The sequence below is a fragment of the Fukomys damarensis genome, unplaced genomic scaffold (assembly GCF_012274545.1).
Source record: "Fukomys damarensis isolate Sample0158 unplaced genomic scaffold, DMR_v1.0_HiC HiC_scaffold_15, whole genome shotgun sequence".
NCBI lineage: Eukaryota > Metazoa > Chordata > Mammalia > Rodentia > Bathyergidae > Fukomys > Fukomys damarensis.
The window spans coordinates 18296432-18316989 of record NW_022900927.1 but is presented as its reverse complement, the minus strand read 5'-3'; the positions used below and the strand labels follow the sequence as shown (position 1 = coordinate 18316989).

The window sequence follows — 20558 nt, the reverse complement described above, 5'->3', positions numbered from 1 at the left end:
AGGGCCAGCTTCATGGGTCTGTGACCTGTGCAGATATTCAGGGCTCCACACATGGTTTAATGTTCTTCAGTTGTCCTCTTGAAATTCCTCACAATATTTTAAATATTTGAACAACAGGCCCAAATTTTTCATTTTGCACTGAGCCCCACAAATTATGTATCAGTTCTGTACCAGAATAAATAGAGAGAAAAGCAAAGGAGGGGAATTAGCGGAGGGTTAGCTAAGCTTTGTTCTACTTAAATTGCAGAATAGAGGGCTGGGGAGGTAGCTCAGTGGTAAAGCACCAAAAAAGGAAAAAAGAGGGGCAAAATGCAGTGGGAAAATTAGATTAGACAGCCTGTTTTTTCAAATGCAAGAAATACAAATCTAGTAGAACAGGGTGTTGTGGGGGACAATTAGGGATCTCTGAGGGAAAAGTGGGGCAGATACCATTTGCCTATTTATTTAAAACATAGGAGAAATTTTTAGTGAAGTGAACTGAATGGAGTCCGGGTTTTGCCAGGAGGAAGAAGGAGAGGAAATGACCCTCCAGGTGTCCTTCAGGTCAGGGTGGAAAGCGTGATGGTATTCTGAAAAGATAGCATGAGTAATGAGTCCTGGGTTCCAGGCCTGGATCACTTCCTTGTGCCTCAGTTTCCTCCTTTCCACACTAAAGTATTTAGGCCAGAGAATCCTGAAATTTCCTACCAGCTATTCTTTGGCTCTAAGATTTAAGAAACTACCTGGTCCCAGTTCTGTCACCATAATTTGGGTCAAAAGGTGATTTCACTGGTACCTGGTTCAGGAAAAGTGGGGAAGCCAGAGCTCTGGTCAATTCCCCAAGAAGTGGTTGGCAGATCCCAGCTCTGCACAGCTGAGCCATATTCCTCTATTCCAGATCACCTCTGGATGGGTTTGTCTACTCCCTGTCTGCCTGAGCTCTCAGGATGACTCATCTCAGGACAGAACCTGAGGGAAGGTTCTGTGATGAGGGAGGAATGTCACATCAGGGCAGGGGAGACTGGAGGTTAGAAGGTGCCATTGGATGCCACAGGGGGTGGTCTCTGTGGCATATCTGAAGATAAGATTTAAGGAAGCCGTTCCAGTACCATCTTCTTTCATCAGTGCAGCAAGCTCTGGATTGCCCCTCCCCATATGCTTCTTGGAGTCCTGAACTGGCTCCACCAAACTGGCCTGGCATCAAGGGACAGGAGAATCAGCGGGAAAAGTGCATTCTGGGAGTTGCGGCACACGCATGTCAGCCTCAGCTTCTATACCTGTAGGAAGGGGTTGATAACCCCTTCTCTACCACATTGTTTTTTTTTTTTTTTTGGTACTGGGGATCAAACTAGGGACCTTGCCCTTGCAAGGCAGCGGGCAGCACCACTGAGCTAAATCCCTGGCCCTCTACCACATTCTGAGACCAACAGCAAAGCATATGAGCACATCTTCTATCAGCTGTGAAACTAACCAGCTATCTGGTTTGCTGGGAGGGAGAAGGCAGATTTGTGGGACAGGAGAAAGAGCACTGAACTAGGAGTAAGGAGACCCAAAAGCAGTTGGCATGTGTGGCAGCGGCACGGCTCCTGTTTCACCTGCTCAAAGACAAGTTAATAAAGGTTATCTCCTCTAATAGCTACCCAAGGGGCTATTACACAAATGAATATGTACCACTGGAGGAGGGCTATCATGCATGAGGCAGCCTTTTTTTGGTGGGGGGTAACCAGGGATCGAACTCTGGTCCTTGTGCTTTTTTTTTTTTTTTTTGGTACTGAGGATTGAACTCTGGTTCCTGCGCTTGCAAGGCAGAACCACTGAGCTAAATCCCTGGCCCTGACATTTTGAAAAAGTTAAATAAAAAACAAGCACAGTGAAAAATAAGGAAATGAAATCCTCAAGAAAGTGTATAATGAGCAGCAATTGTACCCATCTCAAGATCCTCTTACTGGGGACACCCCTTCTGTCAAAGTTTCAGCTACGTGTTTGTTTTAGTGACATTTGCCTCAGTAACTCAATCATGTGTGCATGACTGTCTTTACATTTTAAAACTTCAGGCCTTATTCAAAAGCTTCGGGTTTAAGTCATTTTGATGCTCTCCCTCCGATATATGGTATTATTTTGTAAATTTAAATAGTATAGCCAAACCTTTAGTCCCTATTTGATTGGTCCCAGAAAGGATCTCCTGGTGCTTCTCTAAATAAGAACATGTGAGTGTTGCAACTCCCTTCCCTGGAGCTGCAACCCTGATGCAGAAAAGGAAGCTGTGTTAATTCACCCCAGTGAGTGACCTTGGGCTGGGGGTGTTCCAGTGAAGCCAGTCACCATGGATGCCTCCAGGGCCATGGTGAGCATTTTGGATGGTAAAGGTCTTCCTGCAGCATCTGGACTTTTCCCCATTCCAATGAAAAGCTAGTGCTGGATAAGAAAAGGCAGAGGCAACTGGCAGAGACTAGGGGAGGTGGTGTTGTGAGGTCCCTCGAAGCCTGAGAGTCTGAAGACTTACAGTAGCCACCTTCATGGGAAAGGTGTTTGGACAAGGAGAGAGTCCTCAGGTCCTCAGGATTTGAGGGTATGTAATGGCCCGCACTGCAAGAGAGATTGTTTGAAAGACGGGACTGAGTGGCTGGGTGAGGCCAGAGGCCAGGGAGATTTCCTTCAGCTCCAGCCACTTGAGTGGGTGGGACCGGATTACTCATGCTGGACACAGGAATCTGCCTTTGTTTCCAGATGGAGGGGAAATGCCATGAATCCTGCCCCTTTCCCGCCCCTCCTGCAAATGAACCTAGGCTCTGCCCTTCCCAGACCAGAGGGCTTGGGACTGAGGGGCTCAGGCAAGCTTTTGTATCCAGGGTCCCCAAATCCGCAGACTTCTGCCCCTTCATGCGCCCAAAGCAGGACACTTGCACAGATATAGGAAATATGGACCCAATTCAGTATCAAGGCTGATCTGGACTAAATAGGCGTGAAAGAGTTCAGGTTAGACTTGCTCAGCCTTCTCTTTCCCTCAGAATGGCCCTGGCTTTCCACAGCCAAGAAAGCTATATGGTCTGAAGAGTCCACCTAAGGGCCAGGGTCCCTTCAGAACCCTCAACTCCTGCTCTTGATGGTCAGACAGACTCAGGAACTCCCCCTCAGTTGCACTAGCAATGTGTGGAGCTGGGCACACAGTGTCGGGGTGGAGGATGGGAGGAGAGGATGGACCTGGGACCCAGGCAGTGGGTGCCCCTGTGCTTATTCTTGGTCAGTGAGTCTATGCGTTTGTGTGCCTGTGTGATTAAATGTGTTCCCATGTGCTAGCATGTGTGGCCCCTCTATGTATGACTGGGAATCTGTAGGCCAGTGGGCCCGTGTGTCTTGTGGCTGTGAGTCTGCAGGTCCCCATGGGTCCTGGCTGTTGCATGCCTATGTGTGGCATTTGCATGTGTGATTATGGTTGGAATATCACAGTTTGTCTATCTGGTCAGGAGTCGGCAGGGTCAGGGGCTGGTGAGGGAGGGCCAGGCCTTGACCTCAATTTCTCCCTTCAGATCTAGCTGTCTTCCTTAACGGTGGAAAGCAATGGCCCTTCTGAAGGCAAGGAGACAGGTGAGCAGATCCAAACCTCTGCAGGAGTCCTGTGTGAATAGGCTCCCTAGTGTCACAGAGAGCTGACAGGTGAAAAGTCCTGAGAGGTCAGGACAAAGGTCCCTGGTATGGGACAAAGGGGACACAGACAAACGAGTCCCCACCTGTTCTGTCCTCCCTCCATATATCTAGAGCTTTGCCTTCTCCTGACCCAACAGGGGTTTCCTAGGGCATGCTCTGGTGTTACTGGAAACACTGCCACTCCTAGGACCAGGACAGCTCCAGAGAGGTATAGGCAGATGAGAGGCCTCTCTATGCATTCCGGGCTTTAATGGAACCTGAACTCTATTCTTTACACATTTATTAAGGCTTGTATGAGCTAGGCACTAAGGATACAGAGATGGTCCTTGTCCAGGGGTCCCTTCCAGCCTGGCTGACATCCCAGTGTATGTTAGAACAGCAGACTCTGTGGTCCCACCTGGAGGAGACCATATGCCAACATGGGAGGGGTTGAATGCTCCCCAGGGAGCAGCTCGGCCAGCCAGCGGTGTGTGGTGACACTGTTGGCCTGGGAGTGTGGCTGGGCTGAGGTGCAGAGAGGTGCAGGGGCTAGTCTGAGGTTTCTGGGCCAAGTCTTCATTTATAAGGGTTGACACCATGGTATCCTAAAACCCCAGGCGAGACCACAGACTGCTGCTTGCGTACCAGGTCTGAGTGTTGTGCTGGAGGTGCTCAGGGTCTTACGTGCCTCTTGCTGTTTTGGTTGCCCAACAATCCTGGGGAGTGGCAGTCATTATGAAGTTTTTGATGGATGTTTTAAAGGAGGAGACAAAGGCTGGGAGAAGCAGGGCCAGGGGAAACCCCAGGTCTGTTGAATTCCAGAGGCCACAGCAAGGCAGCTTCACTGAGGTCTGCATTCTGTGCAGACAGGGACCTCGTAGGTTTCCTGGCCTCTGCTGGCCTTGGAAGATGGGTTTAAGGAAGAAGTGGCCATTAGAAGAGAGACAGCTGAGTTTTGGAGGCACAAGCGGAGCAAGGCTAGGCCTCCAGGTGTCTCTTCTTTCTCTCTGATGCGCCTGAAGGGCTGCTGGAAAGAGGAGTGAAGGCCATGTCAGAAGCTATTAGGAGATTAGAGAGAAACAGCTTGGCCTCAGCTGGGTGTGGGTGTGTATGTGTGGGGCACTGAGCAAAGGCCTGGGACTCTAGTTGTCCTGGAGATGGCCAAGGATGGTGGGGAGGCTCCCTCTGCTGGAAAATGTGCCTTCAGCCTGCTACCCTAGATCCAGCCATGCCGGTCAGCCTGGGCCCTGCCAGTGCTGGGGTCATCTCTGAGCAGGTGAAAGTTGGGAGGGCTGGACTCAAAGAATCAGAGAAAGCTCAGCTGTGGGCAGAGGCCTTGTGCTGCAGAAGAGCAAACCCAGGCTTCAGAGTCTGCCAGACTTGAGTTCTAAGCACCACATTGCCACTTAACAGGTGGTGACGCTGGGCCAGTCACGTAACCTTCATAGCCTCAGTTTCCTCAACTCTCCAATTGAAAGGATGTGAAAACCACATAAGAGGGTGATGCTGGGCGTGGTGGCGCATACCTGTAACCCCAGCACTCGGAAGGCTGGGGCAAGAAGGTCGCAGTGAGTTGGAGGCCAGCCTGGGCTATATAATGAATTTAAGGACGGCCTGAACTACATAGCCAGACCCTATCTCAAAACAAAAAAAAATGTGGGCTGGAGATTTAGCTCAGTGGTACCACCACCTGCCCCCCAAAAAAAGTGATATTAACAGCCAAGTATGCTGTTGATGCTGCCTTTATCTCTTCGCTTGTCGCCTAGCCTTCCTTATGGGAAGAGTGAGCATGTTATCCTTACCTCCATCCTATGCATGAATGCTGCGAGGTTCACACAGGTTAAATAACTTGGTCAAGATCACAGCCCAACTCCAAGGCCAAAATGCCTTACTACCATGCAGTTCTAAGACTGGAGTGACAATTTCTGCCCCATCTGGAACACCAGCATCAAGGCTGTCTTCGTGCACTGTGATTTCAGCAGTGGTGAGGTGGAAAGAACTCTTCCATTCTGTACTTCCTGAAGTAGATCAATCAAACTCAGTTCCCAGGGCCTCTTTTGACAGCACTTTGTAGTCTGCAGAACTCTTTTCCCCATGTAATCTGATGGATCCTCCTAATAGCTGTGTTTTCCCCACTGTAGTGATGTGAAAGCTGAGGCAAGTGAAACTTAGTTGTCTTTTTTTTGGGGGGGTACCTGGGGTTGAACTTGGGTCCTTGGGCTTGCCAGGCAGGTGGTAGAACCTCTGAGCTAAATCCCCGGCCCTGAAACTTAGTGTCTTATTCAAGATCACACGGGAAAGAAATAGCTAGAGTAGCTTCAAGACTATTTTAATCCTCCAGTTACCTTCAGAGCCCTCTGGGAGAAATCTCACTCCAGGCTTTGAGTCTTCCTCTCTCTCTCTCTCTCTCTCTCTCTCTCTCTCTCTCTCTCTCCCCTCTCCCTCTCTCTCCCTTCTCTTCCCCTCCCCCTTCCTCTCTCCCCTCCCATCTCTGTCTCTCTGCTCTGTCTCTCTCTTCTTCTCTTTCTGTTTTAGCCTATTCAAAGAGCAAATATATTTTTAAGTTTTTTAAAAATTGAGTAATACCTGATTAGAAAATTAAAATGCAGAATTCCAGGTAATTATGTCGATACTCTACCCTCAACCTAACAGGGCATGACTCCCGCTCCTTGAACAGGAGTCCTATAGTGACTTCCCTCCAAAGAGTACAGATAGGAAGAGGGGAAAGTGGGAGCTCAGAGGAGAAGGCTGACAACAGTACCTCAGCCAGGTGAGTAGCAGCAACAGTGATAGGTCTTCTTCACAGGATGTGTCCTTGGTGCAGCGTGATGAGAACTTGGTCTCTGTCTGTGGTCTTCTGAAAACCCATAACCCCAGTCCAGTGATGGTAAATATTTTACAGATGAGTGCCCAAATTGCAACCCAAAACCCACCTATTTATTTCAAAGTGTCAACACTGCAATTAAACCCGAATACTAAGGTTTATTTTGAAACATTTTATTTATATATGATTTGCCACCACTCAGGTATTTTCATTTCATACATTTTGAAGATAGTTTCAAAACAAAATATAAAAAGCTTCCTTATTCTTACAGTACTGGGGATAGAACCTAGGGTTGCTCTACCACTAAGCTCACTCCCAGATCTTTTTATTTTTTGAGACAAGGTCTTGCTCAAACTTGTGATCCTCCTGCCCCAGCCTTGTGAGTAGCTAGGATTCCAGGTGTGCATCAATGTGCCCAGCTCTTATGCTTGCTTTAGAATGCATTGCATAGAATGCAGGGTATTGGTGCACAGTAACTACCCCATAATCAACTCAGCCAACTCCCTACTGACGAACACTTGGTTGGCTCTACTCTTCTGCTGTTACAAACAATGCCGTACCGAATAACCATGTCCATAGGTTGGAAGAGGATTCACTTAGGCAGAGGTGAGTGGGAAGGCTTTATAAGAAGCTCTGGATGGGAATTGAGCCTAGGAAAGGAAATGGTTGCTTGCTCCCAGGTGGCCTAGCCCATCTTCCTCTAATTCTGTGCCCTCCTGAGCTCCTCTTCTTGTTGCTTTCTCTTCATCCTGAGCTCCTGATATCGCCAGAGAGGAAGGGCAAGACTTTGATGCCTTTCACATCTGGGCATCATCAACTTGGACTGGCTGGGGGATGAAGGTGCCTTGGAGAGGAGGATCTTGGGTACTAAGGACCTGGTATGGTTCTTGGGCTGTAACCACTGAGAGAACATGCCCTGAGGGTTGTAGGAGACAAAGACTTGAGAGCCCCGGATCACTTGGGGAGGCTGGGGAGACAAGGGAGGAGGTAGAGTAGTACTTAGTAGCTCTGGCACAGACTTGCCTCGGGTGCCCAGTTTGGGAGGATGATCAGGGCACAGAGTGTGGCAGGCAGTGGCAAGGAAGGGACTAGCCAGGCTGGTAGTGACAGCCACAAGGTGGTCCAGGACACCCCCTTCCTGAGGACACCGGGCAAAGGACAGATTCAGGGTGGCCTGCAACCTTTCTAGGAAGAATGGGGTATCCCGAGCCTGGGCCTGGGCCACAAGGCCGGCCATTCAAGCTGGTAGTGCTGGCAGAGTTGTTCTGCCCAGGGCCGCCGCAGCAGCTGCCGGATCCTCCGCACCATGTCGAAGCTGTCCGTCAGCAGGGCCCACTCCAGGGCTGTCTTGCCCCGGACAGGATCCACGGAGGTCAGGTCAGCACCTGGGCAGGGCACAGAGTGACGAGGGGTAGGACAGCGAATGGTGATTTGGGAAGGGGTGGATAATCGGCAGCAGGAGGACGGACTCAGGTTGGATTCAAAACCAGAATCCCAGCATGGGAGGCCAGTATTGTAACCTCCTATTGCGAGAGAGAGGAAGAGATCAACATCTAGCCAGGGAGAGACTGCAAGAGACTATTATGGGTCTCCAAACAGGTACAGCAGGGGCCTCCTGAATCCAAGAGCTGGGAGAGGAGTGGAAGACCTGTGCCTTGTGGACAAGTGCTCATCCCCTCTTCCATTTATCTCTTCATCACCACACTGCTGTAATCCCGGGTAGGGAGCACAGTCAAGCTGAGACAAGAAGTGTACTCTTTCCTTCTTACCCCAAACCCAGTCGGGTGGGAAGGGAAAGATGGAGGTTGGGATCCCCAGAAGGCGGCCCACCATGGGAAATATCAAGGGCCCATGATTCCACAGTGTGATCTCCACCCTGAATAATTGCACAAGACCACAAATCTCGACTACACATCATGGAGTCCCCTAGAGGCCTAGCTAGAGGTCAGAGCTGGAGGTCATCTCACAGAAGGCCAACACCCTCACCATGCTGCTGAGACACAGAGAGGAAAGCCGTGAGTTCAGGGTCCTTTACCCAGGGGCAAGGCCGGGACTAGAACCCAAGAGTCTTGTTCCAGAACCAGCCCTTCTTTGTCTTCATTTGTATAGCTGGCCTAAATTACTGTCCCAAGCTTTCCTTGCTGTGCCCTCTACAGACAGAGCTATCAATAACTGGACCTTGTTGGTGAGAAGCCTGAGGTGTGCTCCTCTCCTCCAGGAAACCAGCCTAGACTGATCCTCCATGTCCACCTCTCCCTTTTCTATATGAAATTATGACTGACTTAGTATGTGGTGGGGAGGCTTGGGGGAGAGACTGCAGGTCACACACCCAGTCCAGGCCCCACGCACCAGCCATGAGGAGGGTGGCCACACACTCAGCGCGGTCCTGTATGGCAGCCTTCATCAGTGCTGTGAGTCCCCGCTGATCCCAGCGCTCCAGATCCAGGCCGGAGAAGTAGTTGAGCAGGAGACTCACCAGAGGCACATGGCCTGCATGGCAGGGAGGGCAGAGTTTCGTTCCCCAGGAAAGGGGATGATGGGATTCCAAACCCACCCTGCACTCCAAACTGCACAGCCTGGCATGGTAGCACCTTGGGCAGTCAGGGCTATGGCCCTAATGGAGGTGGAAGATGGGGGTCAGCAGCCTCACACCTGCTTGGACAGCCAGCATGAGGGCTGTGTCTCTGTCTTTGTCCTGCTGGTTAACATCCAGGAAAGGACAGCGGCTGAGTAGGGCCACGACACTCTCGAAGCCTCGGTAGCATGCAACCATGAGGCCTGTCTGGAATTGTGGTGGCTCAGTCTCCACCTTCCTCCAGGGACTCCCTAGGGACCCATGCATCAAAGCCCACACCGTCCCAGGGTATGTCCCATCCTCACCCACTCCTTCCATCCTCGGACCCAAGCAGTGCGGATTGACCCTGAAACTGTCAAGGAGCCAGATCAAGGCAGTGTGGTGGGAAGACAGAGTTGCCCCACATTCCCTTGGAGACCCTGGGCACCTCACCCTCCATTGCTGTCCACTTGGATGGCCTCCTGTGGGGACACCCCAGCATTCAGCATGGCTTGGAGCTGGACAGGGTCATTGTGGGCACAGGCCCAATACAGGGTCCCCAGCCTGCAGCCTGAGGCAGGTGCCCCCTCGCCGTGGTAGGACAGTGCCTCTGACATATCCAGCGCCCCTCAAGTTTCTCCTCACGCAGCTGGCAGCTAGGACAGAATGGAGAGGAGCAGTGTCTCCCTGGATCCTGGGTGGGGTCCTTGTGGCTGTAACCCTTGTCCAAGAAAAGCCTTTATTTGGCAGGTGTCTCACCCAGGTCGAGCTGGAAGCCAGGGAGCCCGGAGAGGACAGGAGGGTCATGCTGAGTCAGTGGGGTTCACAACAAGGGCCTTACCTGGGGTTAGGTGAAGATCTCCAAGAGGTGGTTGTGGAGGGGCCCAGAGCACCCTCAGCTGTCTCGGAGCACACTCAGGGCTCTCTGGAGTGGTCAGGACTGTCCCTCCTCAGGAAGCAGTGTAGGAAACAGATGGCTGGACTTTCTTGGAAAGAGCTGTTGTAGACTTCTCGGGGCTGAGCCGGGTCAAGCAGGTTAGGAAGGGATTGAGGACTGGGAGAGGAGGGTGCTCTGGGTCTGGAGCCAATCAAGAGGCTTCCAAGATCCTGCCAGACTGGGCTGTGTCTGAGTGAGCCCTCAGCTCCTCCCAGTCAGCAGTACGGAGAGTAGGAGTGGTTTCATCTTCCTCCAGGCTTCTCTGCCAGTTGTGCTGCTTCCACCTGCCTCTCAGAGGCTGAAGGTGCCTTCCCTGGTCTGGAGCGGGACTTGGGGAGCAGGCAGAGGCAGAGAGGGTGTGAGTGCTGGAATCTCATGAAATGGGTTTGGTATACACAGGGGAGGAGCCCTCCAGGGGTTATCTGAACCCAACTTTTCAAATCCTGGGAAATCAAAGCCTAAATTGTCAATTTAAGAGTCTAGAATGATGATGTATTCAATTTAATGGATTAATTTTGGTGTAGTAATTAAATATGAAGTATTTAAAATTTAAAATTATTAATAATAGATTATTTAAAAATTAATTTTTTTGGGGGGGTCGGGGATTGAACTCGGGTCCTTGTGCTTGCAAGGCAGGTGGCAGCACCACTGAGCTAAATCCCTGGCCTTAAAAATTAATATTAAATTTAATGAAGTGGACTTAAGATGTAGAAAATTGAGCTAATCATATAACTCCACTTGTATTACTTTTGTACAGGACTGCTGTCTTGGGTTTTGTTGTTGTTGCTTTGTTTTGTTTTGTTTTGCGTTTGAGACAATGTCTCATTCTGTAATTCACCTGGCCTTGAACTTGTTATGGTAGCCTAGGCTCACTTCAAATGTACAATCCTCCTGCCTTAGCCTCCTGAGTACTAGGATTACAGATGTGTGTCACCATGTTTGGCTTATTCTCTTGCTTTTAAAAAATTTAATTTAATTTGATTTGTTTTTCATCCTTGATCCCCACACCCCTTTCTCTTCCTTACTTTACCAGTTGTCCTTTATGGATTCTTAAAAATGTACATTCCGTCAAAGAAGGTAGTGTGAATTGTGTATGTGCTCTTTTCTTTACTTTATTTTAACTTTTGTTTGATTATTTTTGATACAGGTTTTCACTATGTAGTTCAGACTGACCTTGAACTCATGGCAATCCTGCCTCAGCCTCCCAAGTGCGGGGGTTACAGATGTGCGCCACCATGTTCAGCCTGTGTATGTGCTTTAAACTAACCTGTTATCAGTTGTGCTCCCGAGCTCCATCTGTTTGGGTATGTTTCCCTCAATACCATATGTTGAAGGTCCATCCTGTAGTTAGCAGTGTGGAGCACATCTGCTTGTAAGTAAGTAGAAGCCGCCATTGGTAGTGTAATGTCTGTAGCAGGTCTACTGTTCAACATTAATCCAGTGCTGCTTTTAGTGTTTCTTCTAAACACTGCCTAGCTGGAAAGTTAAACAGCACTTCCCAGGTTCTCTTGAGCTAAGCATCTGTGGCTCAAGTCCTGCTCTTACACAAAACATAAATTCAGAACAAAGCATGGGACTTCAGTTTTGCTGTCACAGATCAGGACAGTAGCAGGCAGACTCTGGAGCAGCTTCCTGCTTCATCAGCTTCCTGTAGTAGCGACTTGTTTTTTTCAGTCATAGGCAAAGGTTCACGTGACACTTAAAGCTTGGCGTTGTTACTGACCTAGAGCCTACATTTCCAACCCTTTCTATTTCAACTAACCAGATTTATTTTTATTGTTCACAACTGATTCTTACTGATGCATATGGCTAAGAAATTAGGGTTTATTTTACACAGGATTAAAAGTTCAGGTATAAAAACAAGCTGTTGGTGGTGGTGGAGCAACTTGATGTCAGGGCCCTGTCTGGGATTCTCTTATTTTCCCTCTCAGCCACAAGATGGGTGCTATACCTAGCCATCGCATGAAATGTCAGGTCACTGGATCTTAGGCTGGGTGCTATCAGGTTGCTCTCTGTTCTGCAGTATGCCCACCCACAATGCACACATTTCCCTACATTCTGGCTAACACTCCTCATTGCTCAGCCTTCTAAATTTTGTCCATGAATGGTACAGAACTATAAAGCAATATAGCTATTCAACACTGGATTTTTCTGATTAGGAACAAGATGAACATCTCTCCCCATGCTCTCCTTACCCCTCCTGGGAATTGCCTGTTCATGGCCATTGCTCAGCATCCTATAGGATTATTGTTTTGTTTTGTTTATAGAAAAATCTTTTTTGTTGTTGTTTTACATCATTTTTTATGAGTGCATACTGGCTATACAGATCAGTGAGGTTTTTTTTTTTTTTTTTTTTTTTTGTACCAGGGATTGAACTTGGGACCTTGCGCTTGTGAGGCAGTGGAACCACTGAGCTAAATCCCTGGCCCCACATCAGTGGGTTTTATTTTGGCATATTTGTACATGCACGTGACACTTTGGTCATGCTCACCCCTCTTGTACTTCTTTCCCCCACCCCCAGTTTAACTTTTGGGAAATTTCAATGTGTAATATTTTTCTTACTTGTTTTATGGGTCTTTTCACTGAGCTATAGCCCCAGCCTATTTATTTATTTCTTTGCTTGTTTATTTATTTATTGAGACAGGGTCTTGCTAAGTTGCTGGTTTGCACAGGCTGGTCTTGTACTTGTTATCCTCTTGCCTCAGCCTCCTAGAATGCTGGAATTGTAGGTGTATGCCACCTATACACTTGACAGCATATAATATAAAGCCCACCAAAAAATGTATACATACTTCAGGAAAAGAAAAAATTATATATAAATATTTTAATACTAAATTTATTGACACATGAGATTCACACAAGTTACCTTTGGCCTCTACAATTACAAGAGGTGCTCTAAGTGGTGGCCAGTAGCTTCCAGACATTTATTAGTGCAGCTGCTTGGGTAACCTTGGTCACTGGGATCGCTGCACATGCATTTTCGATTTCTTCTCTAATGGCCTTCAGTAGTGGGTTTTTGGTGATTTGTGACATGGTCTAGGGTCTCCCATACAGGGTAACACCATCTGATAAAGAAAAAATCATACTGCTGGGGATGTAGCTCAGTGGTAGTGTACTTGCCTAGTGTGCATGAGGCCCTGGGTTCAATCCCCAGCATCCTCTCTCAAAACAAAACAAAAAAACCCATCATGCTATTTTTCTTTTCCTAAACTGTGTATACATTTTTTGGCAGACTCTGTATATTTTGCTTTTGGTTTTTTGAGACAGGGTCTCACTGTGTAGTTGAGACTGACCTGGAACTCACTATGTAGCCCAGGCTGGTCTCGAACTCACAGCTATCCTCCTGCCTCAGCCTCCCCAGTACTGGGATTACAGGCATGCGCCACCATGCCCGGCTAGACTGTATATTTTGATCATATTTATCCCTCCATTACCTGCCCTTACATTCACCTCTCCCTCCTCTTTATTCCCTTCCTATTGTCTAATGATAGTCTTCCGTTTTCTTGTCATCTTTTTTAGATTCCACTTGTTAGGAGAAAACACGTGATATTTGTCTTTCTGAATTTGGCTTATTTTGCTCAACATCGTGATCTCCAGATCCATGCATTTTCCTACAAATGACAGAATTTCACTCTTCTTTGTGGTTGAACAATACTCCATTGTATACACATACCATATATTCTGTGTCCATTTATCTGTTGATAGGCATCTAGGCTGGTTCCATATTTTGCCTATATAATATGTTGACTTTAATTGCTTTGAGTGTATTCTAAGGAGTGTTATAACTGAATCGAATGGTAGCTCTATTTTTACGTTTTTTGAGGAGCCTCCATCCTGATCTCCATAGTGACTGTACTCATTTACATTCCCGTCAGCAGTGTAGAAGGGTTCTTTTTGGTCCACATTCTCATCAGCATTTATTGTCTGTTGTATTTTTAATGATGGTCATTCAGACCGGGGTGAGATAGAATCTCAGGGTAGTTTTGATTCATATTTTCTCAATGGCCAAAGATTTTTTTCATATACTTACTGCCTTTCTCCTTCTTTTGAGAAATGTTCAGTTCATTTGCCCATTTATTGACTGGGCTACTTGATTTTTTTTTTTTTTAGCTCTTCATATATTCTGTCAGAAGAATAGGTGTAAAGATTTTCTCCTATTCTTAAGTCTGTCTTTCCACTCTGTTACTTCTCTTACTGTGCAGAAACTTTCTAATTCGATGTGGTCCCATATGTTGATTCTTACCACTATTTCTTGTGCTGCTGGAGTCCTCTTCAGGAAGAAGAGGACTATGATAGCTTCAACTGTTTCCTTTATGGCTCAAAGACCATTTTTGATGTTCTAAAATTTTATTCTAATACCTAGATATCCCTTTTTGATAATTACTCTTTAGATTTTTATTTATCCTGTTTTGGCATATTGAAATTGTCCTTTGTCAATCCTGAAAATTTCTCTCCAAATACTGCCTCTGTCCCACTCTTCTCTCCTCTCTAGAACATCAATTAAACATATGTTAGACCATCTCAGGTTATTGCTTAACTTTCTTAAAACCTCTTTTTTTACTCGGCCATTCTGGATAATTTCGTTTGACTCTTCTTTTAATTTACTAATTCTCTCTTAAACTGTGTCTAATACACTGTTAAATCTATTTAATTATTTAAAAATTCTATGATTTTATTATTTGTTTTTTTTTAATTTTTGGTACTGGGGATTGAGCTCAGGTCCTGTGCTTGCGAGGCAGGTGGAAGAACCAGTAAACTAAATCCCCAGCCCAAAAGTTCTATGATTTTAAACTTTGTGGAAATGAAGTAACATCATTTGGTAGGCCGAATGATAGCTTCCCAAGATGTCCACATCCTTCTCTTATCTCCAGAACCCTTAAATACGTTACACGGCAAAAGCAACTTTCCAATGCGATTAAATGAAGGAATCTAGAATGGGAGGCTTCTCTGGACGATCTGGGTGGGCCCCGTGTAGCTGCAAGAGTCCTTATAAGAGACATAATGACGGAAGCAGAGGGACAGAGGAAATGTGACAACAGGACAGGGTAGAGTAGGAGATGGGATGAGACATTGGAGTGAAGCAAGAATGGGGCCACAACAAGGGTTACAATTGGGCCTCAGAAACTGGGAAAGGCAGGTAAATACGTTCATTCCTGGAGCCTCCAGAAGGAGCACATCCTACAGGCACCTTGATATTAGCCCAGTAAGAACACTTCTGAGTTCTGTCACCGAGAACTACAAGGGAATCCATTTGTGTTGTTTTAAGTAAATAAATTTCTACTGATTTGTTACAGCAGCAATAGGAAAATAGTGCAATTTCTAATTTTCCTTTCTAAGTTAACATGAACTAGGTGAATAAAGAGCTACCGATCCATATTATTGAACTGCAGTGTGACACTATTCTGAATACTAAATATAATTATTTTGGGATAACAGAACTCTACATATATCTTGAGAGTAGTCATCCTAAGTATAAAAATCACCATCTAGACTGCACTGCAAGAAACCGTCTCAAAAAATAAATAGGAAGCAAAAAATTCATAGGCCATTAATTCATAGAAGAAATATAAATGCACAAGGCCCTGGCTTTGATCCCCAGCACAAACAAAAAAGAACACGGGGGAAAAAAAGGGAGAAAGAGGAAGAAGTAAAGGAAGAAAAAGAGGAGGAGGAAGAGGAATTTAGAAATACAAGGAGCCAATAAATATATGAAAAAATGTTTAACCTCATAAGTGAGCAGAAAAAGGCAAATTAAAACAATAATGAAATACTATTTTTGGCCCATTAGCTTAGCAAAAATTACACATTAATATTAAATGCTTATATTGTAGGGACATTATAAACTAGGGAAGTATTTTTGGAAAGCTTTTTGACAGAATCTATCAAAATAACATATGCACTCATGTTGTTGCAGAATTGTTGCATTTAGAAATCTTTCTACAATAGCCAATCTGATGGTGCAGCACTCTGGGAGGCTGAGACGGAAAGGTCACAAATTCAAGCCCAACCTGAGCAACTCTGTGCCTTAATGAGACCCTGTATCAAAGTTTTAAAAAATTTAAAAAGGGGCTGGGGATGTAGCTCAGTAAGAGCCTTAGAAAGAAGGAAAGAGTCCCCTGCCTGCCCCCCAACTCTCCTACAGAGATAATTTACCACCTTTCTGTGGAACCAGGGATGGAACTCCAGACTTTTTTTCTTTTTTTGGTACCAGGGGTCAAACTCAAGTCCTTGCACTTGCAAGGCAGGTGCCAGAACCATTGAGCTAAGTCCCCAGCTCAGAACTCCAGACTTTTGAGGCAGGTGCAGAACCATTGAGCTAAATCCCCGGCCACCTTGTGCTATCTCGAATGGATTCATTTGATAATTTTGTATGTGTGTGGTTCTAGGCACAGAACCCAGGGTCTCATGCACAAGCTCTACTCCGGTCAGCTACACCCTAGTCCATTCAATAACTACTGATTGAAAACTATGACCCTGTATCTGGCACAGATTGGCTTCTCACACTAGTTATCACTTGTCATTCTTCGCTGTTTTCCTCCCCTCAGTCATCTCTGCATCTCCTGTATCCAGCGCATGTTGTCCATTTAGTAGATGTGAGGTCCCTGCCAGTCTGTCTGTGGCCTAAGGAGCCCCCAGCACCATGCAGGAATGACTGGTAAGGGACAGGGAAACTTTAACCTGTGTTGCAAGGCCTCAGTGACACTTAAGGAAGTGAAAGGGAATCTTACATTTTGCTCTTCAAATTCTCTTTCCCTCAAGCCCAGAGAAGCTATTGCACGTCTGTTTCAGCACGGGTAATCCTTAGCCTCCACTGGGTCCATGTTTCTGCAAGGCTAGCTATAGCCAGTAGGTGACAGCCGCGGGCAGGAGTTGGAGCGCATCCCACAGGAAAGACCAGGCTCTCGCTGAGGTACAGGGACAGAGGTGGGGATTTGGCAGGACAGGGCAGGGCAGGTGTACAGGAGAGTGGTAGGGGTCTATTTTGGGCCTAAAGTGGGACTGGCACAGTAGTTGGGCACCCAGAAACTCTGTGAGATTTCTCTGACTTTCTGTCCATCCGCGACACGGCCCTGTGCCAGGGTGCCTGTCCAGATTTCTCTCCTCAGGATGCAACTTGGAGCTCTTCCCAGACCTGCCCAAGTTCCCAGTCTGGTTCTTGGTTCTCCCCGTATATGTCTGTGCTGATAGAGATGATGGTGGTGGCAGGAGAACAGAGATTGCTGGTGATTGTGTAAAATAATGGATAACATCCCAACTGATACAGGCACATTTCAGGCAGGTGGCACTAAGGGTCAAAGCTAAAGGAGTTGGGTATGCGCCTCTTGATCTCTTAGCTACCCCAGCAGCTGGGAGATCACCTTTGCTGGCCACCCCACTTTCCAATGTCTTCTGCTGATACTCCATTTGTCAGCCACCTGTTTGCACACTTCCTCCAACTTCTGACCTTTCTCATTTCACTCATGGCTCTCTCTGTCTCTCTCTGTCACAAGCCCTCATAACAGGGGCCGGGGATTTAGCTCAGGAGTGCCGCTGCCTGCCTTGCAGGCACAAGGTCCCGAGTTTGGTCCCCAGTACCAAAAAACAAAATAAATGAACAAACAAAGAAGCCCTCACAACTTATACGGTATGGATGGAGGCCCACCCTAGCCCCAGCCCTCTCATCCTCTGGCTAGAATATTGGCCCAGAGTCTAGAGAATTCAGTCAGAGAGGAAGGAGGTGGTTAGAGGAGAGCGTAATGGCAAATCTACATGGAAGGAGCATAGGAAACTTTAAATTTTGTTTTATTAGCTATACTGGAGATTGAATCCAGGATCTTTGCCCTGAGCTAAATCCCCAGACCAGGCAACTTGCTATCTTTTGTCTCAGCCTCCCTTGGTGCTGGGGTTACAGGTTGAGTCTGGTTAACAACACTTATGAGTCACCTCTAGGTAACCAAACACATTGTCATCTCATCCTCTTCCTTTCTTCTTTGATCTTTTCCCTGGAGAAGTCCCTCTATTCCCAGCCCATGGTTTGGTTGGCAGGTACAGCTGGGGCCAGCAGTCAGTGGTGAAATAGCCCAACCCAGCCTAAGGACAAGTCTCAGAATGGGACTAGTGGACTGGGGAAGAGAATGGAGGAGGTGGCTTCTGACCCCAGCTCTGGCCCCTTCCTGGGGGTTCTGTGTGACCTGCCATAGGTCGTGCCCCCTCCTCCCCAGCCACGATCTACATCACAAAGCTGGCAGCTCATAACTCAGAGCCAGCCAGGGATGCCTGGGATTGATTTAGGGCCTGCTCTGACCAGCTAACCCCCACTGGATGATGGCCCTCAGTAGGGTGGGGACAAGGGTCATGGGTGAAGTTCAGGCAGGAGGGCCCTGACCATCACTACTTTGCACCTGTAGCAGATCTTCCTGCATGTCTGCTGGAGTAGGGGACTAGGGCACAGGCACACGGGGCTTACACTGACAGCCCATTTTCTCTAGCTCAGCTCAGGGCCTTGTGGAGCAAGCATCAGTCAAAGCCTAGCGGACTTTCAGGGACAGCTTCAGAACCATTTTCTCTAGCTCAGCTCAGGGACTTGTGGAGCAAGCATCAGTCAAAGCCTAGCGGACTTTCAGGGACAGCTTCAGAGAATCTAACAGAGCAAAGAGAGCCTCACTGTGCACGGAGAAGACAGTCAGTTAAATCCTAAAGAAACACTTCCACCTCTTGCCACCAACCTCAGTTCCATGTAGCTGTTCACAGCCAGGTCTCCCCAGCCTGGCCACACCCTTCCCTCTTGGCCTGGTACATTTCCCATTGTTACTTTCCTTCCATTTACCATTCTCTTCTGGAGATACCACTGAAGAATTTCCTTGACTCTGAGTGTTTCAAGTTTTTGGACCACAATTAAGAGTAAATATGCGTGTGCAGGGCATGGTGGTGCACGCCTGTAATCCCAGCACTCAGGAGGCTGAGGCAGGAGGATCACTGTGAGTTCGAGACCAGTCTGGGCTACATAGTGAGTTCCAGGTCAGCCTCAACTGCATAGTGAGACCCTGTCTCCAAAAAAGTAAATATGCTTGCATCTGAACCCAGGACACTTGGGCATAAAAATAGTTAAAAGCAAAGTTCTATAAAACTTGGTGATGTTTTCTGCTGTATTCTATATTGTTGTAAGAAAAACATTTTGGAAGTAATTTTATGAACAACGAATGAATTACCACTTTTTGTTTATAATAAGCAACCTCTTACATTTTTTACTCCTTTACAAGTTTTAAAGCCCATTTCAAAAACACAGACCATCCCATCTTCTTCATAAAAGCCAGGGAGGAGAGTAAGACAGTTTCCCACAGACCCATTTGATAGATGAAGAAGCAGAGGCTCAGAGGTTGATGGATGTACTTAGATCACCTGGCTGGTACATGGTGGAGATGGGATTCCAAATTAATTATTTTGTGTGCTTCTGCTCCTGGTCTTCTATGCCCTGTAGCATCTCCCTCCCTTTCCTCTGCAGCCCACAAAATAGTGTTCACTGTCACTCCCAGTTTGTAGGCCACCCCTTTCCATGGGGAAGACAGGGGGACAGACAGCTGAGTAATTCTACTTTCCAATGTCATCTGTTAACACCGCACCATCTGTCAATTCTACCCAAGGGGCCAGAGTGGGGGAGGAGGCTGTTTTCCTGGAGTCTGGGCCTCAGGACCTTCCCATCAGAGGAGTCAGGCACCCACAGACAGAACATTTTCCTGCTCAGAACAGACAGCAGTGAACTAGCACTACAGGGGACCACCCACCAGGGAGCAAGATGGGAGGAAGGACTCACGGAGGTCGGGATCCCACAAGGTAAACCACCCCTCCCACATTCACACGCCCCCACCCCTCCACCTCCAGGGCTGCAAGCAGGGTGAGCTGGTCCCTGAGGCAGGAGCCCCGAAAGCCTCTCCCAGTCAGAGCAAGTCAGGCCATCTCACAGAGGCCCAGGCAGATTTATGGGGCCTTGGGTGTGGCTGGCTGTTACTCAGCCTCTGACTTTTTAATTCCCCTGTCTCCTCGCCCACCCCCTCCTCCCTAGAAGGCCTTTGTGCAGGACAATGAAGAATCTATAAATTCTAGGGGATAGGGAGGTGGGGGAGGGGAACACTGGTTACTTCAGGGACTGCTACCCATTCCAGGAGCCAGGCCTAGACAGCAGGGAGTGACCTCTGGGTTCCTGCCCCATCTCAGCTGACTCACACTGGAGCCAGAAAGGGGGCAAAGCCTCACCACCATCTTTTAGATAAAAAAACTGAGCCTAGAGATTGGTGGTGTCTAGTTCCTCCTGCATTCACTCCATCTTTTCCTCCTCTCACTGGTACCCAGATCATTCCCTAACTCAGTAATTCCACAAACACCTATGGAATTCTATTCTGTGCCAGGCCAAGCACAGAGGAAGCAATGATCAGTGACATCTAGGTCTCCCGCCCCGGAGGGCCACACAGCAGTGAGCTATGGTTCAAGAGGTATCAAAGTGTAGTTCCAGCTGGATGTAGTGGTACCCACCTGTAATCCCAGCACTTGGGAGGCCGAGGCAGGTGGATCACCGTGATTTTGAGGCCAGCCTGGGCTACATAGTGAGTTCAAGGCCAGCCTGCACTACATAGTGAGACTCTGTCTCAAAAAAAAAAAAAAAAAAA

General features: G+C 47.5%; 1 protein-coding gene and 1 non-coding gene across 2 annotated transcripts; one reads left to right on the top strand and one right to left on the bottom strand.

The window, feature by feature from the left end:
• Nucleotides 1-6769: 6769 nt before the first annotated feature.
• Nucleotides 6770-9925, bottom strand: Ankrd33 (ankyrin repeat domain 33). The gene is given in 6 exon segments (XM_033763640.1): nt 6770-7651; nt 7654-7812; nt 8777-8917; nt 9080-9209; nt 9308-9354; nt 9823-9925. Coding segments are annotated over 4 exon segments (945 nt in total). The 5' UTR covers nt 9201-9209; nt 9308-9354; nt 9823-9925; the 3' UTR covers nt 6770-7127.
• Nucleotides 9926-13008: 3083 nt separating this feature from the next.
• Nucleotides 13009-13080, top strand: Trnat-agu. The gene has a single exon. It is a non-coding gene; the product is annotated as a tRNA-Thr (tRNA).
• Nucleotides 13081-20558: the final 7478 nt, after the last annotated feature.